This window comes from Panthera uncia, chromosome A2, assembly GCF_023721935.1.
Source record: "Panthera uncia isolate 11264 chromosome A2, Puncia_PCG_1.0, whole genome shotgun sequence".
In the NCBI taxonomy this organism is placed as follows: Eukaryota; Metazoa; Chordata; class Mammalia; order Carnivora; family Felidae; genus Panthera; species Panthera uncia.
Genome location: NC_064816.1, coordinates 12,282,499 through 12,309,125, shown reverse-complemented (window position 1 = coordinate 12,309,125; position 26,627 = coordinate 12,282,499). Strand labels below are relative to the sequence as shown.

General features: G+C 54.1%; 1 protein-coding gene and 1 long non-coding RNA gene across 4 annotated transcripts in view; one reads left to right on the top strand and one right to left on the bottom strand.

Moving 5' to 3' along the window:
* Window positions 1-42: 42 nt before the first annotated feature.
* On the bottom strand, window positions 43-16,424 carry B3GNT3 (UDP-GlcNAc:betaGal beta-1,3-N-acetylglucosaminyltransferase 3). Of its 3 annotated transcripts, none has more exons than XM_049640208.1 (4): window positions 5,736-5,958; window positions 5,242-5,246; window positions 3,248-3,846; window positions 43-1,625 (listed from the first exon to the last, which is right to left on the bottom strand). In XM_049640208.1, exons 1-4 carry the CDS (start codon window positions 5,918-5,920, stop codon window positions 1,074-1,076), a joined length of 1,341 nt encoding a protein of 446 aa, XP_049496165.1. In that variant the 5' UTR covers window positions 5,921-5,958; the 3' UTR covers window positions 43-1,073. The 3 variants fall into 3 exon arrangements, with proteins under 3 accessions (XP_049496165.1, XP_049496164.1, XP_049496163.1); XM_049640207.1 differs by lacking the exons at window positions 5,242-5,246; window positions 5,736-5,958 and adding exons at window positions 5,965-6,014; window positions 16,406-16,424 and having other exon boundaries at window positions 44-1,625; XM_049640206.1 differs by lacking the exons at window positions 5,242-5,246; window positions 5,736-5,958 and adding exons at window positions 5,965-6,014; window positions 16,262-16,347 and having other exon boundaries at window positions 44-1,625.
* A 6,754-nt stretch (window positions 16,425-23,178) lies between these two features.
* Window positions 23,179-26,627, top strand: part of LOC125929232 (uncharacterized) — an 11,518-nt gene continuing 8,069 nt past the window's right edge. Inside the window, exons 1-2 of the long non-coding RNA XR_007459824.1 lie at window positions 23,179-24,399; window positions 25,869-26,030. This is a non-coding gene — a long non-coding RNA (uncharacterized LOC125929232). The remainder of the gene's footprint in view (window positions 24,400-25,868; window positions 26,031-26,627) is intronic.

The window sequence follows — 26,627 nt, the reverse complement described above, 5'->3', positions numbered from 1 at the left end:
AAACATTAAAAAATCAAAATTAAAACAAAACAAAACAAAAAAAACACAACAAAACCCCCAAAACTCAGGTCCTCACAAAACATTTTATTCCCGGAGGGCCCACTCCCCAGTCCTCACTCTGCCGAGGTACCCCCTTCCTCCCTCCCAAGCACAGCTCCGAAGCCTACAAAGTTCAAGCCCCCCGACATCTGCCCAGAGCCAGCAGGGCTGGGGTGGGGGGTATCCCTCTTCTGCTTGGATCTCCCCAATCCAACATACTGGGGTGGGGGCCGGTCTTGGGTCCCCAGAGCTCAGAGACATCCAAGGGCTTGAATCGCCCCGTTCTCTGGGCACCGGGGTAAGTGCGTGTGTTGATCTCATTCCCGGAATTTGGGGGGAGCACAAATATGGGAGCTGGGCTCTCTCGGGGACTCCAGAAAGTCTGAGCTCTCATAGCCTGAGTCAGACAGCCGTCTGCCTCCTCAGCCCGACATTTCCACCATTAGAGCAGGGAGGGGGTGGTCCCACTCACGGGCTCTCCAGCCCCTTCTACCATCCGAGGTCAGAGGCGGGCAGAGACCCCGGGGCGGGGGGGAGGCCGAGGGAGGGAACAAAACCCCTTTCCCAGCCAGCCAAATACTTCTCACTTCAGCTGCATGTGGACCTAGGGTTCCCAACTGACCTTGAACCATGGCTGGAACTCACCTACCATTAAACCACTGTGGCTTTACTACCAAGGAGGGCTTGGCCACCATTGAAGGTCCGTCCCATGATCAAGGTCGGAGCTGGGAAATGGGACCCTGACTCAGAAGTGCTTCTGCAGTTGGCTGCCCTGGGAAGAGATTGTCCCCCTTCAGCTGAGAGGCTAGGGAGGATGACGGAACATGGGTTCGAGGACCAGGTGGGTTTTGCAGGACGTCTAGGAGTTTGCCAGCTAGACTAGTCGCTCATCAAACCCGCCCTGGCGTTCCGCTGTGCCCGGCCCACTTGGGAGAACAGAGCTTCCTGCTTTCCGGGAGGAAGATGCAGCCCCTTCCAGTGGGGGGGGGGAGGGTGGAGACCAGAGCCTAGAGGCTGCGGGCCCTGATACCCCCTCAGTAGACCTGCATCTGCTGGCCACAGGTGAGGTTGGGTCGGCTCAGGGCGTCCCACATGAGTAGCATCTCGTATGGCAAGAAGCGATGGACCAGGAGCAGCTCCCGGTAGAAGCAGGGGTCAAAGGAGGATATGCGGGCCGAGGGAGCCCCAATGCCAGCTGTGCGGATACCGCTGTGTGAGGCGGGCTTCAGACCTTCCTGCTTCAGGCACATGCCCAGGAAGACATCATCGATAGGGAAGAGGTCCAGTGTGGAGGCGGCCCGGCGCAGGGCAGTGGCCGTGAAGCGGGACAGCAGGAAGCCACCCCCCCCACAGTAGGGAGGGTACCGCTCCTCCTGCGTCACCACTGTTGGCACATAGTACTTGCTCCAGGGAACCCGGACGGGGCCCACACCGTGGATCAGTTGCCCCACAAAGAGGTGGCGGTCGGGATTATGGTCCTGCAGGTAGGAGACCATGTTGTCTGTGTGTGCGAAGACGTCATCGTCCCCATTGAGCACGAAGCTGGCATTGGCGCACCGAGTCTCCTGCCACTGTAGGAAGAGCACCTGAAGGCGAGGCGGACAGGGCACACGAGCTTGAGGGCTGGGGCAATCAGCTGTGGGTCCTGGCCGGCCGCCCAGCCCAAGGAGCCCAGACGAGGCTGCGTCCCCGGGCATGGGTTTGAGACCCCACCCTGAGCTTCAGTCTCCAACCTTCCGGACAGACCTCATCAGAGGACCTGTCTCCGGGAGCGTTGGGGACCTGTGGAGATGATGCTCGGTAAAGAGCCAACAAGTGCTGGAAAATTGTCACATTTACATTTATTGTAGCTCCTTCTGACTCTGCCTGGCCAAGCACTGCTGGTAAATAGTTACTCGTCTGTCTATTATTTAATATCTACCTTCCCCACCAGACTCTAGGCTTCCCCCGGGGTAGGGGTGGACTGTGTCTCTCCTTTGTTATCTCCCGAGCACCCAGTGTGGGGTCATCGCTTCGTAGGTACTGGATTCAGATTTGTCAAATTAACATTTTTACATGCTTTTGTGTTTTGAATGAAGAACGTGGCAGGTTGAGAGGCTCTGGCCCTCTAACCGCCTCAGCTTCAGTTTCCTCCGTAATAACTTTTGCTGCAACGCCAGGCACCGCCCTGCCTGGAGTCTCTCCTGTAAGCAGGGGTGATCTTCAACCCCATCTACAGATGAGGAAATAGAGGCTCTGCAGATAAAGTGACTTGGACAAGGTCACACAACAGATACGTAGCAACTTAAGGTCTTGAGCCCAGACCCGTCTGTGCCAACTGTAAGCAGGGACCTACACTGGGTCCCCTTCGACTCCTGGGTGGGTCCTCAGAGCCTCTAATTCTAATCTCATTCTAATTCTAGTCTAGAGAATGTCGGTGATGGTTTGTATCAGAATGCTAGAAGCTCGGAGCTTCCTAGTGGGGCAAGTGAAAAGGGAAGCAGGAAGCATCCTCATAGCTCTCAACTGATAAAGAGGGAACTCTTTGGGTTTCTGGGCCATTTCTGAGGCAGGGACGTGAGGAAGACCAGGTCAAAAGGGGGGAGGATTCTGGGCACACCGAGCCTGGGAGGCTCACCTAAGGCTATTCCTTATCTGGGTCAAGGCAGGGTTCTCTCTACTTCTTGTGGGTTCTGGTCCACCAAAAAGGTCTTTATTGAGCACCCGTGGCACAGACCTGGGCCTCACGGGGAGACAGAACAAGTCAACACGATGTTCTGTCCGGCGCCCCGAACCCGCGCTCGTCATTTGAACATCTGGCACTGCTCTAGAAGCTTTGTAAATATCATCTCCTGTAATTCTCCTAACAGCCCTGGGAGGGAGGTGGGCAGATCCAAGCAATCCCATTTCCTTGATAACTATGAGGAAACGGAAGCCCCGAGAGGTAAATGATTATCGAATAAGCAGCAGAACATGAATTCAAACCTAGGGCATCAGGCTCCGAGAGCCAGCCGGGCTCGTACATCGGGTCACCTTGCCCTTTCTCCCGGCCTCCCTTAGCGACTCCGATCGCCGATCGCCGATCGCCGTGAGGGCAGCGAAGAAAGCGGGGGGGCGGGGGGGGGGGGTGGATGGGGACTTCTGGGCCCTTGGGCCCCTCAGAGGAGGCGGTGGTGAGGGGGCAGGGAGGAGGGGGTGGCCCTCATCACGTGACTCCCCGCGGGCTCACCTGTTTGAGCGTGAGGTTGAAGAAGGAGTCATGGAAGTCCCACTGCAGGATGTCGCTGTGCGCCTGTGCCTCCAGCGCCAGCAGCCGGTTGACCTTGCGAGCCTCCAGGGGGTTAGGGGCCGTCCCCACCAGGAAGAGGCGGCGCAGCTGGACACCCCGCACCTGGCGCTCGCGGCCCCAAGTGCGCCGCACCAGCTCCCGCCGCTCGTAATTCCTGGGCGAGGATTTGATCACCAGCAGCAGGAAGACGGGCGGCGCGCACTTGCCCAGGGGCACGTCCTGCAGCAGCGGGAAGTCACGGCAGTGCCTGTACAGCAGGAAGTCACGCACCTGCTGTGGCTGCCCCTCGAAGTTGGGCAGGGTGGCCACGGAGGCGTTGGCCCCGCAGGGGGCGGGCGGGGGGCGCGGGGCGGGCCGAGAGGGTAGAGAGGGCCAGGTCAGGGCCACGGGGTTGTCCTGGGGCTCCTTCAGGCTCTGGAAGGCGGGCGATGACACGTACAGACTGAAGAAGAAGAGGGTGACGATGCTCAGAGCTACAGACAGGGCCACCTCTGTGCTGCGGGGCCGAGAACATCTCATCCTGGTCGGCCTGGTGGTTCCTGGTAAGAGTAACAGGCACCGAAGATACCAGACGGGTCAAGCGCCTTCCCTGAGGTACCTGTGGACCCCAACACCTGGGTGCAGCCCTACAGTCGCTCCGGTCGGTACGATATTGAAACGCACCCTCTCCTATCCCCCCCACACCCCACACCTCCTCCCGCCCCTCAACCCACGTTGGCTCTGACAGGTGCCCAGGCCCTGTGGGGGATTAAATCCTTACAGACAAAACCGAGGCCCGGAGATGCCAAGGTGAGCCTCCCAGGCTCGGTGTGCTCGGAATCCCCCCCCTGCTTTTGACCTGGTTTTCCTCACGTCCCTGCCTCAGAAATGGCCCAGAAACCCAAAGAGTTCCCTCTTTATCAGTTGAGAGCTATGAGGATGCTTCCTGCTTCCCTTTTCACTTGCCCCACTAGGAAGCTCCGAGCTTCTAGCATTCTGATACACACCATCACCGACGTTCTCTAGACTATGTTTTTTTAATGTTTATTTATTTTATTCATTGGAATTTTTTTTAATGTTTATTTTTGAGACAGAGCATGGGGGGGGGGGAAGGGCAGAGAGAGAGACACACACATACACACAGAATCCAAAGCAGGCTCCGGACTCTGAGCTGTCAGCACAGAGCCTGACATGGGGCTTGAACTTGTCAACTGTGAGATCGTGACCTGAGCTGAAGTCGGACGCTTACTTGACTGAGCCACCCAGGCGCCCCTGGACTATTTTTAATGGTCCTGTGACCTGAGTATGGCACCTGGCTCCCCACAGATCCCTCAGGCCCAGCACATTTCAAACGAAGCTACGATCCTTAGCAAACTTATATTCTTCCTTTATAACCCAGCTTTAATGATCCATTCTCTGGGAAGCCCTCTTTTTTTTTTTTTAATTTTTTTTTTAACGTTTTATTTATTTTTGAGACAGAGAGAGACAGAGCATGAACGGGGGAGGGGCAGAAAGAGAGGGAGACACAGAATCCGAAGCAGGCTCCAGGCTCTGAGCCGTCAGCCCAGAGCCCGACGCGGGGCTCGAACTCACGGACCGCGAGATGGTGACCTGAGCTGAAGTCGGACGCCTAACCGCCTGAGCCACCCAGGCGCCCCTGGGAAGCCCTCTTTAACCCCTCGGGAACACTCCTGATTCTGTCTGGCACCTGTAGCTCTGTCTACCCCTCTCTGGTCCGGTCTTGATCCCACTCCCATGGTCTTGATCCCACTCCCACGGGGGTGTCTGCGTTTAGCTTTGTCTTTCTAAGACTGGTGACTTCCTGAGGGTCCCTGGATTGCCCAGCAGGGGGCAGACACATGGGGGAAGCAGGGAGTGTTTGAATGAATAAATTCATGAATAAAAGTAAATTCATGAAGGTTCTCTCGGGTGAACTCGGACTCATCCTTCGAAACCCCAGCTCTAATGTCGCCTCCTCCTAGAAGCCTTCCTTCCCCGTATCCAGGCAGAGCCCTCGGTCTCCCTTCCAGATCCCTTTCCCGGGCTTCCCTGGATTCCCTTAATGTCCTTTCGTCTGGAGAGGTAGTGTCTGTAGTGTTTTTCAGTCCTAAATGTGAAGGTTTTCCGGCGCAGCATGAACCTACTGGATGAGACCCCAGGCAGGACTCACCCATTGTCAGATGCGTGTCTTTTTTGTTTTTTTTTTTTTAATTTTTTTTTCAACGTTTTTTATTTATTTTTGGGACAGAGAGAGACAGAGCATGAACGGGGGAGGGGCAGAGAGAGAGGGAGACACAGAATCCGAAGCAGGCTCCAGGCTCCGAGCCGTCAGCCCAGAGCCTGACGCGGGGCTCGAACTCACGGACCGCGAGATCGTGACCTGGCTGAAGTCGGACGCTTAACCGACTGCGCCACCCAGGCGCCCCTGATGCGTGTCGTTTTGACTCACCCCAGAGGGACAGACTCCAGAGCCCCACTCCTGGGTTTCAATCCCGCTGCCATCACTCCCCGTGCGTCCTCTATACCCTGGGCCTCGGTTTCCCCAGTTATAAAAGGGGACATCTGAGCCACCTCCAACTCACAGGACTGTGCAAGCATGAAGGGAGCTCCCAGCACCTGGCACCTAGTGGGCATTCAGCGAGTGTTTGTTGAATGACTACGTGGACCTCAGGACTTACCTCAGGCTGCCTGTGCTGTTCTGGGGTCTCTTTGTTCTGCCCACCGGCACCTGGAAAACGTGAGGCAGTCAGTGGATTCCGGAAGGCTCCCCCTGCCCCAAGCGACCCCACCCGGCTATGGCCTGGAAGCAAAAAAAGAGAGCGGCTTCCCATTTCCGTCTAGAGCCGGGAAGGGTGCCTTCCTCCTGGATCCACGAGGCCATTTCCCTAATGTGTCTGCACACTGCCCGGCCAAGCCTCTCCGGCCAGATGTCTCCCGGAAACAGGGCTCAGATCTTCCCCCACAGGCTCTGCTGTGTGACTTTGGAAAAGAAGCCTGCCCTCTCTGAGCCGCCATGTAAAACGGGGAGAATTAACCCCACGTAAGAGTGTTTTTGTGGGGGTTTTAACCTCAAACACGCTGGGCCTGATCCTGCATCAGGATTTTTGCACAGATCATTCCCTCTGCCTGGAATACTCTTCCCCAGACGTGCACACGGTTCCCTCCCTCACACCTTTCTGGTCTTTGCTCCAGCGTGCCCTCCTCAGGACACACTATCTCACTAGCAGCCCTTGTCCCCGACCCTGTTCTACTTTTTTTTCTTCTTCCACGGCACTTTACATCTCCTAAAATATATGATGAAACTTGAAAAATGTGTTGTTTCTCAGGGCCCCCCCGGGGGGCTCGGTCCGTTCAGCGTCCGACTTCGGCTCAGGTCATGATCGTGATCTCGCGGTGCGTGGGTTCGAGCCCCGCCTCGGGCTCTGTGCCGACAGCTCGGAGTCCGGAGCCTGCTTCGGATTCTGTGTCTCCGTCCCTCTCGCTCTCTCTGCCCCTCCCCCACTCACGCTCTCTCTCAAAAATCAAGCCAAACATTAAAAAGTATATATATGGTTTCTCATCCATCTCCGGCCACCAGAACATGAGCTCCTGTCTCGGTCACCATCTTATTCCCAGCCCCCAGAACTGTGCTTGGTGTGCAGTAGGCGCTAAATGGGTGCTGAACGGACGAGGAACGAATGAACACTGGATTTCCACAGGCACGGGGTACCTAACCGTCTCCACTATGGAACCCTCGCTCTTGAGGGCAAACAAACGCCAAATTAAAACCTCACTGAAATGACACGAGGTGACAAAAGGCACAGGAGGAAATGGGGCCTGGTGGCAGGTGTGGCTTTTGAGGTCTGGCGGGCATGCCAGCTGGATGCGAGTGGCACAGAAGAGCCAGGGTGGCTGAGGTCTGGGGGCAAGGTCCCAGGGGAGGGAAGGGCAGGTGCACGGAGCTGGCAGAGCCTCAGCAGCTTCAGGACCCTGTCCGCGGGTGGCATAGGGCCTGTCTTGTCGCTGCGACATTCCAGCTTGGCTGCCAGGCCTGGGGGGGGGGGGGGGGGGGGGGGGTGGTTAGGCTGCTGGAGGGCAGGTCTGGGAGATCCGAAAAGGCAAATAACCTTGGGATAAAACCATGCACCGATGGATGAGGTCCAAGAGTGAATGGAATCCCGGAAGGACATTTTCCCGAACTGAAGAGAGGCCTGAGTTTAGGATGGACGATGGGAAAGGTGTGGTTCCCAGGCAAACCCCGAGCTACAAGGATAGAAAACGGGCGCCTGGGTGGCTCAGTGGGTTGAGCCTCTGACTCTTGGTTTCTGCTCAGGTCACGATCTCGTGGCTCGTGAGTTCGAGGTCCGAGTCAGGCTCTGCACCGAGACTGCGGACCTTGCTTGGGATGCTCTCTCTCCCTTTCTCTCTCTCCCTCCCCTGCTCATGCTCGCTCACTCTCTCTCTCTAAAATAAATAAATAAATTTTAAACAGAAAAAGGATAGAAAAAAACAAGACAAAACCTCACGAGCTGTAACAGAAAGCCCATGTCATCAGAAAGGAAATCAGACTAGAAACGCCACAATGTCCTCCTGGGCCGCCCCTGCGGCGGGAGACCCACAGATCCTGGAACACGACTGCACGCCTCAGAACCTATCTCCTGGGCAAGAGACACTCTCCTTAAGGACCCATAAAATCTTAGAAACTGATTCACCCCTTTCCCCACCTGCAGTTTATTTTTACTTTATTTTTTTATTTAAAAAAAAATTTTTTTTAACATTTATTTATTTCCAAAAGACAGCGACAGAGTGTGAGTGGGGGAGGGGCAGAGAGAGCGAGGGAGACACAGAATCCAAAGCAGGCTCCAGGCTCTGAGCTGTCAGCACAGAGCCCGACACGGGGCTCGAACCCACTAATGGGGAGATCATGACCTGAGCTGAAATCGGACACTTAACCGACTGAGCCACCCAGGTGCACCCCCACCCCCACCCCCCACCCCAACCCCGCCATCTGCAGTTTAGAGCTGAAATCAGGGATTTTCAAACAGGTGGTTCTGTCCGAAGGATACACTTGGCAACATCTGGAGACATTCCCGGCCGTCACCATTTGCAAAGGGGGGAGGTATGGCGCTGTTAATGGCATTAAGTGGGTGTCCAGCCGCAGGTATGTTAACATTGTCAAGGCTGAGATATCCTGGTCTAAACCGAGAGAAACCCAGAATACAGAACTCACAACGAGGGAAGATTAGAAGTGGAGAATCAGGGTGGAACACAGAACCTGGCGCTGGGTTTTTATACAAATTCATCATACGGAGGAGTTTTGCGCTCTACTGTTATTTTTTCTAAGTTTGTTTATTTTTGAGACAGACTGAGCACAAGCAGGGGAGGTACACAGAGAGGGAGACGGAGAGAATCCCAAGCAGGGCTCAAACTCATCATCGGTGAGCTCGTGACCTGAGCCGAAACCGAGAGTCGGACACTTAACCGACAGCCACCCGCATTCCCCATTTTTTCTCCCCAGGTCTAAGGTTTCTCTCAATGGAGGGATTCTGGGGCGCCTGGGTGGCTCAGTCAGTTAAGCGTCCGACTTCAGCTCAGGTCATGATTCAAGGCTTGTGAGTTTGAGCCCTGCATCTAGCTCTGTGCTGATAAGCTCAGAGCCTGGAGCCTGCTTAGGATGCTGTGTCTCCCTCTTTCTCTGCCCCTCCCCCACGCATACTCAGTCTCTCTCTCTCTCTCTCTCTCTCAAAAATAAACACTAAAAAAAAAAAAAAAATTAAACGGAAGGATTCTGCTACTTTATCCTACCAGCCCAGCCCCCATGAGGTTCCTGATTAGGGTCTGAGAGCTCAAGTTCGAGGCAGAGGAGGGAGACCCACTTCCCCTCCTCCCTATAATAGACCTCCATTAATGCATCCAAGACCCCCTTCCTTTTACCATCCACCAAGGCAGAGGAAAGAACTTCTGGGCCTCCCTGTCAGCAAGGCTGAGAGCGCAGAAGATTTACTGGTCTAGTAAACCTCGCTGGGTGCCACTGTGGGTGGTGCCCCAGGTAGTCAGGGATCCGTCCTTGTGGGTTTGGTTATTACTTCCTCCAAGCTACTGGGCGGCAGCCTGTTGCTGGGTGGGCCAGGTAGCTGGTGAGAAAGAAACTCCTTGCAGGCCTGGGTCCCATTCCCTGACCCCTACCCAAGACCCTGCTGTCCACCCCCTCCAGTCCTCATTGTACACAATGACTGGATTTACAGAAGTCCAAACAGCTGCTAACTCAGTGAAGTCCATGGGCTTTGAATAACCCTGGGGAAATCACTACCCCTGTTTCATAGATGGGGAGGCGGAGCTCACAGTTATCCCAGGGTGGCCCAGTGGGTACCTCATGTCACCACAGAAACAACCTGCTTTGTCTCCAGGTCCTTCAGTCCTGAGAAGGGTCTCAGCAGCTCTTATCCCCAAAAAACCGATAATATGAAAACCGTTCGTTCGTCCACGCATTCTTTCATTCATTCAACAAATAGGTCTGGGGAACCTGAGAAGCCTCAACCCTGGGCCCGGCCCCCCCCCCCAAAAGCTCCCAATCTGGGGGAGACAAATCCAGGTACCTGTGGGATCAGGCCTGGGGCCAGAAGAAGGGACCAGGATATTGAAGCTAAGGCTTTGAAGGATGCATAGGAGCTCACCGAGGGGAATTCAGGTAGAGGAAAGAGCAAACGGAAAGGCATGGAAGGGAAAGAAAACAGGCCTATTCAAGGTATCATCTGTGGTTTATTTTGCTGAAAAGCAAAATTTGGAGAGGGGGTGATTTCCGAGGCTAGGGAGTGGGGCCAGACCCCGTAAAGACCTTGAATGCCAGATTGAGAAGTGGGCTATCTCCCGGAGGTCGGGGGAAGCCACAGAGGGTATGCGAACAAGGAGTGGGAAAGCCCGATTCGTTGCTGAACCTCAGCCCCGAATTGACCTTGGCCAGCCACGTCCCTTTGGACGAGGCAGTGCTGAGCCCCCCGACACCCACCCGCAACGAGGTCACTTGGAATTGTGTGTTAAAGGGCTTGGCTTTGGGGCGCCTGGGTGGCTCAGTCGGCTGGGTGTCCGACTTCGGCTCAGGTCATGATCTCGCGGTCCGTGAGTTCGAGCCCCGCGTCGGGCTCTGTGCTGACAGCTCGGAGCCTGGAGCCTGCTTCGGATTCTGTGTCTCCCTCTCTCTCTGCCCCTCCCCTGTTCACGCTCTGTCTCTCTCTGTCTCAAAAATAAATAAACGTTTAAAAAAATTAAAAAAAAAAAAAGGGCTTGGCTTTAACCACACTGGCTGTGTGGTAACCACTCAGTGACCTTGTCACTGTACTGGCTCCTTAGGTGCCCCTAGAGTCCCTGCTTGCAGATGGGGACACTGAGACTCAGCGTGAAGCAGAATTGGAGCCCAGGACTCCGACGGGTGGAGTCCGTCTATCCTATTCTTCCCGAGATGTAGAATTCCTGGGAGATTCCCCACCCGGACCTCAGAGCCTTCCAGAATCTGTCAAAGGAATCACGCACTTAAACATCTGACAAAGGACAGACAACCGGAGCCCAGGTCAGCCAACACTCTGCTGCTGGGCCACCCTGGGTGCAGACAGGCGAGTGAAACCTATGAACAGGTATAACTAAACCAGCCCCTTTTTTCCGACGTTAACACCAGAAGGAGGTAATTCGTTTAGCAGCATCCTGATTAACACTGTGGAAGAAGGGCGGGCCCATGGGTGGGGCACCTGATCAGCCTGGGAACTCCTGAAGGATAATAAAGATAATAAGGAAAGATAAAAAGGTCAAAGCCTTCGGGGAAGGGCATCTTGGGCTGAGGGCTTAGCAAGCGCAAAGGGTCAGATCCCAAACGTAAGGTGCCGAAGGCAGACAGAGGGAGGCCCTGTGGCTGGAACAGGGCGACAGGAGGGAGATGATGGTGGGTTGTCAGACCATGCCAGGGGGAGGGTGGGGGGAAATGGGGCAGGCCACGAAGAACCTCTTACGTTGGCACATGTGAGGGGCAATGGGAGCCACGGAGGGGGTGTTGAGCAGGAGAGGGAAAAGATCGATTTATGCTTTTAAGAAGCCCCCTGTGGCTTCGGAGGGGATAAGGACAGTCAGGCAGGAGTAGAGGCCAGGCAGCAACCGGGCAGAAGAATCTGCGGGCCTGGACAGGGGCTGGTCAGCGAGGTGCAGGGAGGGGAGTGGATTCAGGAAAGACGATGAAGGGAGTCATCGATGGGTAAAGCCCATGGGAGACGGAGAAGGAAGGATCGGGAGGAACAGACTGTACAAAGCCTGGGAGCCTTTCCCATGGGGTGTTCTGGGGCAGGGGCTGACTTCGGTGTGGTGTCCAGCCAAGACCTGTGGGGACACGATGGCAAGTAAACCAGGAAGGCCCAGCAGGTATTTGATGGATGAGCACATCTTTCCAGTGCTTGCCCACGGCAAGGCCTCCTTCATGCTTCTTCCCTGCAGATCAGACATAGCGGCTGTGGACAGAGTCACAGCAGTGACGTCTGGGCTGACTCTCAGGGAGCCTCACTGCCAGACTAGCTGATCCTGCTCCTGGCTGTTTGCCTTCCAGACACTGGTGCGATTTCGCCATCACCCAGAGCCTGCGTCTTCTAGTGTACTCGGAAAAGCCACTTGTTTCAACGTTTTCAAGATCCAAGAGCCTCCCTCTGGGGTGTGGCTGCCAGGTATGGGACCTCTCAGCTCCTGTTCCCCCGCCCCTAGTGACCATTGCCTCCTGGTCTGCTCCAGCCACACCAGCCTTGTCAGCTTCTTTCAGCCCTGCCACAGGGCCTTTGCACCTGCTTGGACTTCTGCTCTTTCCCCATTGATCTTTAGGCTCAGCCCAATGCTGCCTTCTAATTTTTTTTTAATGTTTATCTTTGAGAGAGAGATTGAGAGAGAGAGAGAGCATGCGTGCGAGTACAGAGAGAGACAGGGAAACAGAGGATCCAAGGCAGGTTCCTCGCTGTCACTGCAAAGCCCGATACGGAGCTTGAACTCACAAAACGCGAGATCATGACCTGAGCCGAAGTGGGACGCTTAACCAACTGAGCCACCCAGGTGCCCTCAATGTTGCCTTTTCAGAAGGGCCTCAACCTCCCAGCTAAAACACCCTGCCCCCGGCTCTGATTCTCTCTGCCGCTCTCACCACCACTGCACGTGGGAAATCTACTCACTTCTCTCCCGTTTATCTCCCCAACCGGCCTGGAGCCCCAGAGGTGGGGCCAGGTGTCTCGCCCCCGACAGCTGTGTCCCCATGTGACGCTCACCGGCTGTTTGTTGAACGGGGGAAAAAGACAACGGCCCACATATCAACAATTTCCTCATGCCTCATTTCAGCCCAAAGCCCGCTGCACGTGACAGGTGCCACGGCCCCGTCTGCCCTACAGGCCTTGGGGGACGACAGCGATTCAAGTCACGGTGAGTTAGCAAGGGCCTGTAGAGCAGAGACAGGACCAAGAGGTACGAATGCACTAAAGAGCCAAATCTCCGCAGCGCTGAAATATTCATGATACGTTTAATGAGCATGAACCCCGACGTTCGTAACCGTTAATGACCGGCTAAATACGCGGGAAGCACCCAGGGGTTCTAATATACGACAGAACACGTTCGCATTCGTGATGCATGAATGAACATGAACACAAATGACAATGAACGTGAACAAGCCACTGAAGGGTCCGGAGACTAAAATATACAGTCGCTGGGTGGCCACGATTCATCGCAAATGCACAGCACTAAATACTAAGGATTCACTGAATATTGATGAGACACTAAGTACAGAAGGGGCTGACCACTCAGCAGAATTCATTCATTCGTTCGTTCGTTCGTTCGTTCAGGACGCCTGCTCCTGTGAGACCATGGCGGGCCCACCTGACACGGGCTTGGAGGGTCCCATCAAATCAAGGGGATTCCCTGCGTGATGCTCCCACTTTCCCGATGACGAAACTGAGGCCCGGAGAGGGTGAGTCCTGGACCGCTCTCCGGGCCCGTCAGACACAGACCCACTCCCTGCCCCAGTCGCTGGGTCTCAGTTTCTGAATCAGAGAAGTGAGGGCTAAAACCCTCGCCCGGCAGCCGGGAAGACCGACAGCCCCCGAAGTCGGCTGTGGCGCCCCGTCGGTGGACCCGGGGCTGGTAGCGGGTCCCTTGTGGGCCTCATCTGCAAAGCCGGATGCTGTCAGCTGCTAACCCATGGCTCACTTCCCGCAGGCGAATGAATACCGGCCTCACTGGGGTCTTCCTCATGCTGTACTTAACTTGACAAGGCTCAGCTGGGATTCTGAAAAGGGCATGGAACGTTCTGGGACTTCCAGAAGGCAAGGGGAGGGGCAGGGGGGGGTGGTGGTGACAGGAGAACCCCAGTTGTGCGCATGGCGACCGGGGTCCTGAGACAGGCTGTAAGCCAAACCACACATTTAGGAAGCGCCAACAAGGACCAGTTAACATCAGCGTCGGTGACCGTTGTCATGTACACGCTGTGACTGCTGAGCCAGCGCCGAGCACCTAGTGCGTGCCATGCCCTTGGTATACGTTCTGGGCACGCGGCCAAGATGACTGCAAGAAACGCCCGTGCTCACGGAGCTGATGTGTGAATCAGGGGCAGAAAAGCAGTGAATGCGACAGCTTTCTAGAGAAGTTCCTGGAAGAGACTCAAGGGTGGGACTCAGGGTATTTGCAGGAGAGGGCGTGAGGCCCTGGCCTGGGCGTGATCCCTGTGACTGTCCTTGTGAAGCCCGTGAACTACCTTCCAGGCAGACCTAATCTCCAGTTCCCAGGTGGCTGAGCTGGGCCCAGAAAGGGAGCCCTCACCCCCCGCCCCCCACCAGAGGTCACACGGCCAACCAAGGCCAAGAGTGGTTGCTAGGATTTGAACCCTGATCCGCTGGACCCTGATCACTGATTTCATACCAGCTAGGCCTCCCAGTAATGATGGACCGGTGCCTTTTTGCAAGAAGTAGAAGTTATTTTTGTAAGCAGAAGGCGGGGCGGGGGCAGGAAAAAAGGGCTCGTCGAGGATGGCTCCGTGGAGGAGGTGACCTGGGAGAGCCCACCTCAGAAACTGCTCAGGGTACGTGGGATGGGCCAGGTGGGGACCTGCGGCCTCGAACTAAATGCCGGCCCTGCCCCAGCCGAGCCTCAAAGGACATCCTTGGGCTTGTTTCCTAGATGGAGGAATCGAGGTCTCATGGGACCTTCCTCTGGGGGCCTCCCGAAAGCCCCCCACACCTTCATGCCCTCCTTCGGTCAGGATTAGAGTTAACACCTATTAACACCTCTTAAGCCCTGTGTGTGGTCCCATTGGGACCACCTGCTCTCCACCCACCACACCTGCGACTGGCAGGGAGGGCTTTGTTGGCCTGGTTTTTTATGGATAGGGAAACTGAGGCACAGAGCCCTCATCCAAGGAAGGTCACGTGGGACCTCAATCCCTGCCTGATGAGGCTTCCTTTAGTTTGCTGTGCTGGTAGTGAGCTTCCCGTGATGGGGATCAAGCTGAGCCACACTCCCATCAGGGGGCCGGATCACAGTGGGTAGCCATCTTGATTCATGGGGGGGTGGGGGGACAAGTCACTGTCCCACTCTGGGCCTCAGAGGCAGTGGCAGGAAGAGAAGGCGTCCAGTAACACCTTCCCTCCTCCTCCAAGGCTCACCTAACCCAGCCCTGGGGTTCCTGGGCCAAGGAAGCCTGTCTGAATCCCTCAAGCTCTGGCCTGGAGAAGGGACGTTTCGAGGCCCCTCCTTGGTTCCCCCACACCCAGGGCACCTGGAAGGAATTGCCACACCCGACGGGTGAGGGAGAAAGGGAAAGGAATCCTCTCACTTGGGTTGAGTGGGGCCCCCGCTGCCCGACGCAGGGTCCACACCTCTTTCTCTAGACTCCTCAGCCCTTGCCTGGCCGGGTGGCCGCCTTAGGAACCCGCAGGGCGGTGCGAGGAGGCCGTAGCCCCAGGGCTGGCCCCAAAGCTGGACTACAGGAGGCTCTGGGGGGGGGGGGTGTGGGAAAGTGGGAGAGCTCAGTTTCCCCATCTGAAAAATGGCCATAAAAAAACTCGCACCCCCGGGGAACCTGGAAGGGTGGCTAATGATACAGTAATACTTAATATAGTGACAGCTGGCTTCCCCTGGACGTCCACTCACTCCACGGTGGCAGTGAGAGCCCACGTACTTGACCCTCCCCCACAGTCCCCTCCAACCCGCCCCACCTTGACACATAGGGGAACGGAAACTCAGAGACCCAAAGTCACTCTCTTGAGGTCCCCCAGGGGTCAGGGGGGCCCCCCCGTCATAAAAACTGCCGCTGGCCGGACATCTCGGGCAACCAGATGGAAGCTGAGTCATTGTCCTAGTCAGTCAGGGAGGTGACACTGAGGTGCGTTCAAAAACCAGGGCACCCTGCCCAGGCCACCGAGCGAGGCATTGGCCGAACAGGGAGGGATGGGAACCCCAGAGGGAGCCGTGAGCTGAGGTCCCCAGCGCCTGGGAAGGCTGGCGGTCAGCGGTGGTTCCCTCAGGAAACAATAAAAACCCCAGCCTGGGCACCAGGGTGCTGTTCCTGCCAGACCCTATCAGTGCGCCAACAATCTCGACACAAACGACGACAGTTAAGAGTAACAGCTGGAGCCTGAAGAGCGCCCTCCACTTCTCCATTCCGATTCAGCCCTTTCCTGGGAAGTGGGCGTTGGGGAGTGGGGACAGGGGTCCAGGGACGCCTCCCTATGTCCAGAGCTGCGACGGGACAGTGCCAGGAGAGGCTTCCTTGCCCGCCAGGCTCGAGCGGGTCTTGGAGATGCCGGCGACGACGATCACCGATGGGTGAGGGCCGCGGAGTCATTGAGACCTGGGGCTCCGGGATCTCCCGGCATCTTGAGGGTAAGCGCGGTGGAGACCCGACCCCAGGGTCCTGCCTGGGCTTCCCTAGAGCCCCGACTTCTCCTCTCCCCACCCCGGAGGTCCGCCAGGTCTTCAGGGGCCCCCAACACTCACCCCGGACCACGGTCCAGCCTCTGACCTCTTGGCTCCTCTGCGCTGCGAGCAGGAGGGAGAGCTTCACCTGCGCGCGAGCCTCCGCCTACCTTCCTCCGTCCGCCCCCCCAGGTTTAATTCCTTCCCGCCTCCTCCCAGCCTCACCTCCCTCCAAGCTCCCCTCTCCGCGCCTGGCCGAGCTGCTTAATAGCCCAGTGGAAATTCACCCCGCCGGCCCCTCCCTTCTTCCCCTCCCGACCCCGCCCCTTCACCTCTGCCTGCCGGCTCCCACCGCAACCTTCCTCTACCACCTCCTCCGCGCCCCCTCGGGGCTCTCAACCCCAATTGGGTCCCGCCCTCCCCCCACCCGCCCCCGTCAGCCAGAGAGTGACCTCCCCGCGGCCCGGAGGTGTGCAAGCAGCGCCTTCCCAGCCCCTGGCACGGGGCCCCGTGCAGGGTTGATCCACCCTGTGTTCGATGAAGAGATGATTGAAAGGGCGACAGCAAAGCAGGTTGAGCCCAGGGGCTCCTCGGATCTCTGCAAGGGGTTTGAAGACTCCGCAACCCGAAAGCCTGTCCTGAACCCACAGCCCTCGGGATGGGAGAGGTTCTGGAAGTTGGAAGTCGGATTTGAAGGTTCTTGCGGTTGGGGTTGGTAAAGATCCGAATCCTGCCTCACGCCGCGTCTGAAATTTCTAGTCTTGACACGTTGCGGTCGGGAGCTCTGGTTTGGGGGAGAACCAGTTCCGTAGGTGTGAACCAGGTGATGGTTCGAGTCACCCCCTGCCTCCCCGCCCCAAGGAGGAAAGGGGGGCGCGTCCTGGGTGGGTGTGCCTCAGTTTCCTGCCGCGGAAAATGGAGGAACTAAGCCCTGGCTCCTTTAGTTGGGAGACGTCTGGGGAGCAGGGTCAACACAGAGCACGTGCGTCACCTCCATACACTGCGGGTATGAAGGGCCATTGCATCAAATGTCACTGCACCAAACGTGGGCATTTCATGCTGCACTGGGTGCCCACCCACACTTTCTTGCTAGGAAAAATGCTGTAACTTTGGAGCCTTTTGAGGTCAATTCTCCCCCCCCCCCCCCCGGTTGGGGGTGGGGAGCGTCAGCTCAGGTTTCAGTTTAGGTTCCTTGCTTTTACCTTATGGGGTCCCTTGGGTTTTCTGAATTCATGGGCCGCACAAGGAGCTGGCATCAGGTGCCTGCCTGTTCTGGAGGGAGCAGCCCCTCCCATCCCCTCTGCAACAGACACTTCCTGCATCCCTTGCCCTGGAAACTTACTTAGGTGTAATCTTGGGTTCAGACTCACGGTGGAGGAAGTCAGCTCAGGCACGCCCAGCCCCAATGGCTGCAGGAAACTGAGGCCTGCCAGGTCTGAAGGTAGAAGCCTGGAGACAGCAGGAGTGACTCTATAATCTTCCCGGGCAGATGAGGGTGCTGGAGGGCCTGGGTTCACGTTGCACCCAGAAGGAAGTATCTCATCACTCAAGCAGTTCTCCTGGTAGGTAGCTACCCAAGAGAACTGCAAACCGGTGTTCAAGCAAATCCTCATACATGTATGTCCCTAGCAGGACTATTCACGGTAGCCAAGAGGTGGAAACAACTCCAGAGTCCATCAACAGACCAGTGGATGGACACAGTGTCTATTCTGTGAAAGTTAATAAAGGGAAACCTCGCTCAAGTCGACTTGGGAAGGGGGAGCCATACCACTCAACTGTCAATTGCAGGAAGAATTGTCAATTACAGATCCAACAGAAGAGCCATCAAGAGGGAAGAATTATCAATGGCAGGCCCTAAAGGGGAAAAGGTAGACTTTTGCATTTCCCCGTAAGAGATCAATTACCCCTGGCCCTCGGCCAGTAAACGTGTCAAACTCAGCCAGTAAATGCCGTCAATCACCCTGAACTTCTGCTTTTCTCCAATGGGCTTTAGTTCAAAACAACCCCTCCCAACTAACTCCTTCTCCATAAAACAACTGTTCCTCCTCTCCTTTGTTTTTTGACATGCCCATAGTTATGCCAGAGCTTGCTTGTCCCAAGTTGTGGTTTCTCTGCTCTTCTCGAATAAATCCATTTTGCTGGTAAACTAACCAGCTGTTTAATTTTTATTTTATTTTTAAAAATTATTATTTTTAAGAGAGAGAGAGAGAGCGGGGCAGAGGGAGACAGGGAGAGAGAGAAAGAGAGAGACTTCCAAGCAGTCTCCATGCTCAGCACAGAGACCAACACGGGGCTTGCTCCCAGGACCCTGCGGTCATGAAGTGGGCTGAGATCAAGAGGCCGATGTTCAGCGACCTGAATCACCCAGGCGCCCCTATTTTTAAGATTAACATTATTTGGTGATCACAGGTGGGATCCAGAGAAGAACCCCACCCCCACCCCAACAATCCTGAGGCTGGTAAGCAAAGAGGTGCCAGAACCCACAGAGCCAACGGAGCCCTAATACTTTCTTCCCAACCATGGAGGTTAAGTCTCTCCTGGATTTTAAGCTCTGCCGTCTGTGTGTTTTGAGCTCTCCGGGTTTTCATTCAGGATCTGTTTTAAGGCTTTGTCTTTTCTGAGAGGACTCATTTGGCCTTTGGTCTGTATCCTTTCGGGCACCAGATTGTTCCTATTGGAACTGACGCCTCTGGGCTGCCACCTTTTGGGAACTGAGCTGCTCCGATTGGAACTGTACTGGCCTTTGTTCCGATTCCTTCTGGAACTGGGCTATTCCTGTTGAAACTGGGCTGTTGAGGAGTTTTTCTTCTTGCTCTAAAGGAAACTTCTAAGAAATGGGATCTTAGTCATCAAAATGCTGTGAGCTCCCCTTACTGGGACCCCGGCCGGTTTTAAGTTTAGAAAGTTCAGTCCCGGGGCGCCTGGGTGGCTGAGTCGGTTAAGCATCCGGCTTCACTTCAGCTCCGGTCTGATCTCCTGGATCGTGAATTCGAGCCTCGTGTTGGGCGAACTCAAGCCCTGCATCAGGCTCCGCGCTAACAGTGTGGAGCCTGCATGGGATTCTCTTTCTCCCTCTCTCTCTGCCTGTTGCTTGCTTTCTCTCTCTCTCTCTCAAAAATAAATAAACTTTAAAATAAAATAGGGGCGCCTGGGTGGTGGCTGAGTGGGTTAAGCGTCCAGCTTCGTCTCAGGCCATGATCTGACAGATCGTGAGTTCGAACCCCGCGTCGGGCTCTGTGCTGGCAACTCTGAGCCTGGAGCCTGCTTCCGATTCTGTCCTCCTCTCTCTCTCTGCCCCTCCCTGCTCAGTCTCTCTCTCTCTCGAAAGTAAATAAAACGTTAAAAATAATAATGAAAGTAAGTACTTGAGGAACCAAAAAAACCCCAAATTTCTTACAGTTCTCTGGATTAAGTATGAATTATGAGCAAGAGTTCCCCCCCCCTTTTTTTTTTTTTTTTTGAGAGAGAAAGAGAGAGCAAGTGAGCAGGGGAGGGTCAGAAAAAGGGAGATATTCTCCAGCAGGCTCTGTCTGCTGTGAGAGCTCAAACCCCTAAATGGTGAGATCACAACCTGAGCCAAAATCAAGAGTCAGGTACTTACTTAACCGACTGAGCCACCCAGGCGCCCCCAGGGTCAGGGTTTCCCAAGGTGACCGAGGAACCCCATAGGCTTGCTGAGGAATTTAGCCTCGTTATTCAAAACTTACCAAGCTGGTTTCTGAGATTTTTACCAATTAATCCACATGCTCGGTGGTGAGGGCCAGGCCAAACACTGGATGACACACACTAGCCTGGTGAGAACATCCTGAAAGGGATTTGGAGAAACAGACCCCTAACTTCTGGCAAGATGCTAGAATTCTTGCTGGAAATCTCCACTGAGCAATTATAGTAGCTTTTGGAACAAAATTCAGGCTTGTATGTAAAAGCCTGGTGAACCTGTTCAGGGCCATTTAATCAATGTCAAATTGATTTTTTTTTTTTATTATTTATTTACTTCCATATTTTTTTTGAGAGCTAGAAAGGGAGGGGCGGAGACAGTGGGGGACAGAGGATCTGAAGTGGGCTCTGCCCTGATAGCGGAGAGCCCGACGTGGGGCTTGAACCCACGACCGTGAAATCATGACTTGAGCTGAAGGTAGACACTTCACGACCGAGCCACCCGGGCGCCACTTAAATTGTCCTGAAAGAAAATTCTGGTCTTCCTTTAGATGTTGGATCCACCCAGGTAGCATTTAACCCTTTGGTTTTTTGTTTAAAAAAATTTTTTTTTTAATGTTTGTATTTATTTTTGAGACAGAGAGAGACAGAGCATGAGCAGGGGAGGGGCAGAGAGAGAGGGAGACACAGAATCTGAAACAGGCTCCAGGCTGTCAGCACAGAACCTGATGCGGGGCTCGAACTCATGAATCGCGAGATCATGACCTGAGCCAAAGTCAGACGCCTAACTGACTGGGCCACCCAGGCGCCCCAACCCTTTGTTTTTATTAATGGGCTGAACCAGTTAAAAGGACCAGGATGGAAGGAGAAATCTGTCTCCGCTCCAGATTTAGTTAATTTGGCAAACCACCTCTCTGGCATCCTACATGAGTCAGCCAGAGGAAAAGCCTGCTAATTCTCAAATTTCAGCTCCAGCAAATGAAGGCCCCCAACCCACACCAACCTCCCCTGCCACCCCCGCCCCGCCATTTTCCCCTATTACTGCCAAGGGCTAGAACATTGGAAAAAAAGATTGTTACCAATTTAAGTGCCCCAGGCGCCTTCAGCCCCCAGCCAGCCTTTCCAACGAATGCCCTTCTAATTCTCAGGGACCGGGGTTCTTCCCAGTCCTCCCTCTTAACTGGCTCAGAGAAACCTGTCTCCAGTTGGGGAATGAATCTCTCTGTGTCCTTACGGACACCAGAGCCACCCTCAGAGCTCAACCCCGCTGCTCTCCAGCAGCCCCTGCCTGGGAGGACTAGAGAGCAGTTCACGTAGGCCGGGGCTCTGATAGCCTTCAACATGTTCCTGTCTCTGAACTTATCCCCTTTGCGCCCTTTGAGAGACGCACACCCTTTTCTCCTTAGCTCCTCTGCTCCCATCCATGTGTTGGGCCGAGATTTCTCAGAAAAGTACCACGCTGGGATTTCTTCCGTCCAACAGGGGGATATAACTCTCGCATTTGACAGTGGTAATCAAAGTCACCCAGCAGGTGGACCAGAGGACCCTTCGACATCTTTGATTTGCTCCGTGTCTGACAGCACGACCCGTGGAGTCTGCGGGCACTGAGCACTTGTCCCTTTGGGAACAGCTTGCGTCGTCTTGCCCGGGCCAGATCTTCAACTGATGGCCGCCGAACTCACAGCACCTCGCGGCGAGATTCAAATAGCTCCCTTAAAAGTTCTCCCTGGAATTAATGAGTAGCCTATAAATAATGATATATAATGATAATAAGCCTATCATCGGGCCCACGATAGACGACTACAAGCCTCATGGCCTCATTATCCGCTGCACGCGTCCTGTAACACCCTATTTTACCTGGGAGAAAACCCAACAAGGCCAAGAGTGGAGGTTTGTCCGGGACCTCCGAGCAGTAAATAGCATTGTCACCCCTCAGCACCCTGTGGCTCCCAGTCTCTGACACCCATTCCCACTGAAAGCCAATGTTTTCCTCTGTAATTGATTTATTCAGTGAGTTTTCGAATTTTTTTAATGTTTTATTATTTATTTATTTATTATTTTTTTAATACGACATTTATTGTCAAATTGGTTTCCATACAACACCCAGGGCTCATCCCGACAGGTGCCCTCCTCAATGCCCATCACCTACTCCCCCCACCCCCCATCAACCCTCAGTTTATTCTCAGTGTGTTTTTTTTTTCTTTTAACGTTTATTTATTTTTGGGACAGAGAGAGACAGAGCATGAACGGGGGAGGGGCAGAGAGAGAGGGAGACACAGAATCCGAAGCAGGCTCCGGGCTCTGAGCTGTCAGCACAGAGCCCCAACGCGGGGCTCGAACTCATGAACCATGAGACCATGCCCTGGGCTGAAGTCAGATGCTTGACCCACTGAGCCACCCGGGCATCCCTCAGTGAGTTTTTTGAGTATTGCAATTGATGAGGAAAGCCAATATTTTTTTGCTTTCTCTTGGGAAGGATGGAAATATACCTGGGCAGGAACGCCTACGGCTTCGCAGAGGGTCCTTCTTACTTTTCACAAATCTTCGCAGCTGATTTGGATGACCATAACCTTTCCTGAAGGTTCTGCTTTGTTACCATATGCCCAGGAGTTGCCTCTCTGCTCCCCTTCTGAAACCTCTTCACAGAAAGACAGCATCCACCTGTTAACATCTGTGACCTTAAAGGGCCATAAAGCCTCCAAAGAAAAAATTGCTATTCGCTCACTTGATCTCAGAACAAGTTTGGATCCAGGCAGCCTTCAAGGCATCCTGAATTTCCCCAAATCTGAAAATAAGTGCCCATTACGAGGCTTTCTTGGACTGGAGGACTACTGGCAGAACTGGGTGCCAGACTTCTCTCTTCAAGCTCAATCGCCATATGGCTTACTAAAAACAACAGGCCTGGGGCACCCGGGTGGCTCCGTCGGTTGAGCGTCCGACTTCGGCTCAGATCGTGGTCTCGTGGTTCGTGAGTTCGAGCCCCGCGTCGGGCTCTGTGCTGACAGCTCAGAGCCTGGGGCCTGCTTCGGATTCTGTGTCTCCCTCTCTCCCTGCCCCTCCCCTGCTCGCACTCTGCTCTCTCTCTCTCAAAAATAAATAAACAGGGGCGCCTGGGTGGCTCAGTCGGTTGGGCGGCCGACTTCGGCTCAGGTCATGATCTCGCGGTCCGTGAGTTCGAGCCCCGCGTCGGGCTCTGTGCTGACAGCTCAGAGCCCGGAGCCTGTTTCAGATTCTATGTCTCCCTCTCTCTGACCCTCCCCTGTTCATGCTCTGTCTCTCCCTGTCTCAAAAATAAATAAAACATTAAAAAAAAATTAAAAAAAAATAAAATAAATAAAAATAAATAAACATTTTTAAAAATTTAATTAAAAAAAAATGGCTCCTGTGTCCAAAAATTATTAGCTGCCATACATGTGCTGGTCTCTCAGGCTATTATTAAGCTGGCCAGGCATTCCAGACTCAGATCCCTGGAGGACAAAATAAACCACCTTGCTGATGTTTCTGCCCCAAATGCTGCTCTCCAGAAAGCCAATAGCTAAACCTCTGTCATGGTCCAAAGGGACATTCTCCCACACGATAATTTGGAAACGACTGACCAGAGATATCCAATAACTGGCTCCAGAAAAGGAAAAAAAACAACATTGGGAATCTAATAATTGTCGGTTTGATAAAAAGAGAGAACTCTGGTTTGGACCAAGGAATTCGGCCCTAGCAGAAATCCTGAAATTCCCACGAGTTACCACTGTATAGGCATTAAGCCATTGGTCTCTTGACAAAATGAGAGCATCCATGAACCAGTGCTGGTGGGGAATGGCAATAAAGCCACCAAAAGTGCCTCTCTCGCTTGTCTCACCTGTTCAAAATACAATCCTGGGAAACCTGTTTGCACAATGGATTTCATACAGCTTCCAATGCTCGTGGGTTCAAGCCCTGCATCCGGCTCTGCGTTGACAGTGTAGAGCCTGCTTCAGATCCCCTGTCTCCCTCTCTCTCTGCCCGTCTCCAGTGCCTGCTCTCTCTCAAAAATAAGCAAACATTTAAAAAATTAATAAAAAGGGGGTGCCTGGGTGGCTCAATCAGTGAAGCGTCTGACTTCGGCTCGGGTCATGATCTCACGGTCCGTGAGTTCGAGCCCCGCGTCGGGCTCTGTGCTGATGGCTCAGAGCCTGGAGCCTGTTTCAGATTCTGTGTCTCCCTCTCTCTGACCCTCCCCCGTTCATGCTTTGTCTCTCTCTGTCTCAAAAATAAATAAACGTTAAAAAAAAACAAAACAAAACTCTAAAACCCTAATAGCTTCTAGAAGAAACTAACCCTGCTGTGGTAGAAAGATCTTTTCACAGCCCGCTCCCCGGGGGCCGACGACCTTAAGCATCACCCCTTGCCAACCTGGTGATTTCACCTCTTGGAAGAGACACCTCCGGGGAGGCGGTCTTCAGCCTCGCTGGGAAGGCCCTTCTCAGGAACCGCTAACCACCCTTGTGCCACCAGACGCCACAGAGAACAGACTTGGGTTCACGTGACTTGTCTAACCCTGGCCGGGCCTGCGTACCATCTGGTGACTCGTAAGTAAAGACTTCCCAGAACCCAAGCCGGTGACATCTGATGTGATGGCTTCCCCACGATGTCCGCGGAGCCGGCCTGCACACCTTTTCTTAGAAGTTGTGCTGTTTTGCAAAAAGTTCACTAGCTGTCGCCTGCCCCGTATCTTCCCAAATGCATCTGGTAAATTCCTTCAGCGTACTCCTGCCGTAGTCGCTCTTCTGTTTTCATGCCCGCTTTAAGCAGCACTTCCAGGAGGCACACACGACTCTGGGTTTGCCTCCATAGAGAGAACTTTTCTCCCCTGTTGGAATAAGTGCCGATACATTAATTTTTACACTTGATCTTAGCCAAAAGGCCGAGAAGCGATGATACATTAATTTTTAAAATTATTTGTATTAAAAAATATTTTTTAAGTTTATTTATTCTGAGAGAGAGAGAGAGCTCGAGTGCGTGCTAGCAGGAGAGGGGCACAGAGAGAGGGAGAGAGAGGGAGAATCCCAAGCAGGCTCCACACTGTCAGCACAGAGCCCAATGTGGGGCTTGAACCCAAGAACCCCGAGATCATGACCTGAGCGGAAACCAAGAGTCAGACGTTTAAATGACTGAGCCACCCAGGGGCCAATCCCCCCCCCCCCCGCCCCCCCGCCCGCGATAAATTTTTTTTAACGATTTTATTTTTTAGAAATTCTTTTGTTTCTAATGTTTATTTATATTTGAAAGAGAAAGATAGAGAGTGAGCAGGGGAGGGGCTGAGAGAGGGAGACAGAATCCCAAGCAGGCTCCGCAATGTCAGCACAGAGCCCCGACGTGGGGCTCGAACCCACGAACCACGAGATCATGACCTGAGCTGAAACCAAGAGTCAGACGCTTAACCAACTGAGCCACCCAGGTGCCCTAAAGATTTTATTTTTCAGTAATCTCCGCACCCACTATGGGGCTCCAACTCACAGCCCCGAGATCAAAAGTCTCACGCTCCACCGACTGAGCCAGCCACGAGCCCCGGTGCCAATAAATATTTTTAGTTGGCTGCTCTCAGATCTGGGCAAATTTACACCATATGGTAACTAGAATTTAAAGGAAACCTTGAAACAAAGCAAAACGAAACAAAAAACCCAAAACAGACACAAAAAGTGGCGCCAGGAGAGGGAGCCCTACCCCTCAATGTCAGTGACGGGAAGGACCGTCAATTACAGACTCGGACAGAAGAATCCTCGAGGGGAAAGAATCATCAACTAGCGCCCCCAACAGGAAAGGAGGGGCATTGCACCTCCTACAAGAAATTGTACCAACTCCCACTTCTCTCCAACGGACTTTAGTCCAAAACAACCCCATCCCGGCTTCCTCCTCCTCTGTGAAACAACGTACCTCTCCTTTGTTTCTTGGACATGCCTAGGTTTTGCCGTAGCTTTCGTGCCCCAAGTTGCAGTTCCTCTGTTGAGCTCGAATAAACCAATTTTGCTGGTAAAATATTTGCTGTCTTATTTTTAAGGTTAGCAACCCCTGCACTGGACTATTACTCAGCCATAACAAGGAATAAAGCGCTGACACGCTACGACATGGCTGAACCTCAAAAACACGGTGCGTGAAAGAAGCCAGACACAAAAGGCCGCACATAGTGCGCGACTCGATTCATAGGAAATGTACAGAACAGGTAGGTCTACAGAGGCGGCAAGCAGGTTGGTGGTTGCCAGGGGCTGGGGGAGGGGGAGGGGAAGTGACAGCTGATGGGGACGGGGTCTCCTTTTGGGGGGTGATGGAAATGTTCTGGAACTAGATAGAGGTGACGGTTGTACAACATTGTGACTGTGCCACGTCGCTGAATCGTTCACTTAAGAAAAGTTTATGTATCTTTGAGAGAGAGAGAACAAGCAGGGGAGGGGCAGAGAGAGAGGGAGACACAGAATCCGAAAGAGGCTCCGGGCTCCTAGCTGTCGGCACAGAGCCCGACGCGGGGCTCGAACCCACGAACCGTGAGATCGTGACCTGCGCCGAGGTCGGACGCTTCACCCCAGGCGCCCCAGTTGGCCCTGAAGTCTCAGCGCCGAACCTGTTTGAGGCGACAAAGTGAGCACGGTGAAGCCTGAACCCGTCGCCGCCTGGAACGCCCCCGTTTGTTACAGCGACTCCTGTAACTGCCGTCCATGCAGGCACCGACGATGATGCACTGGGCGGTTGATGCTCCCCAGACGTCTCCCAGCTAGAGGATTTCCCCCCCGTTTTGCAGATGAGGAAACTGAGGCACACCCAG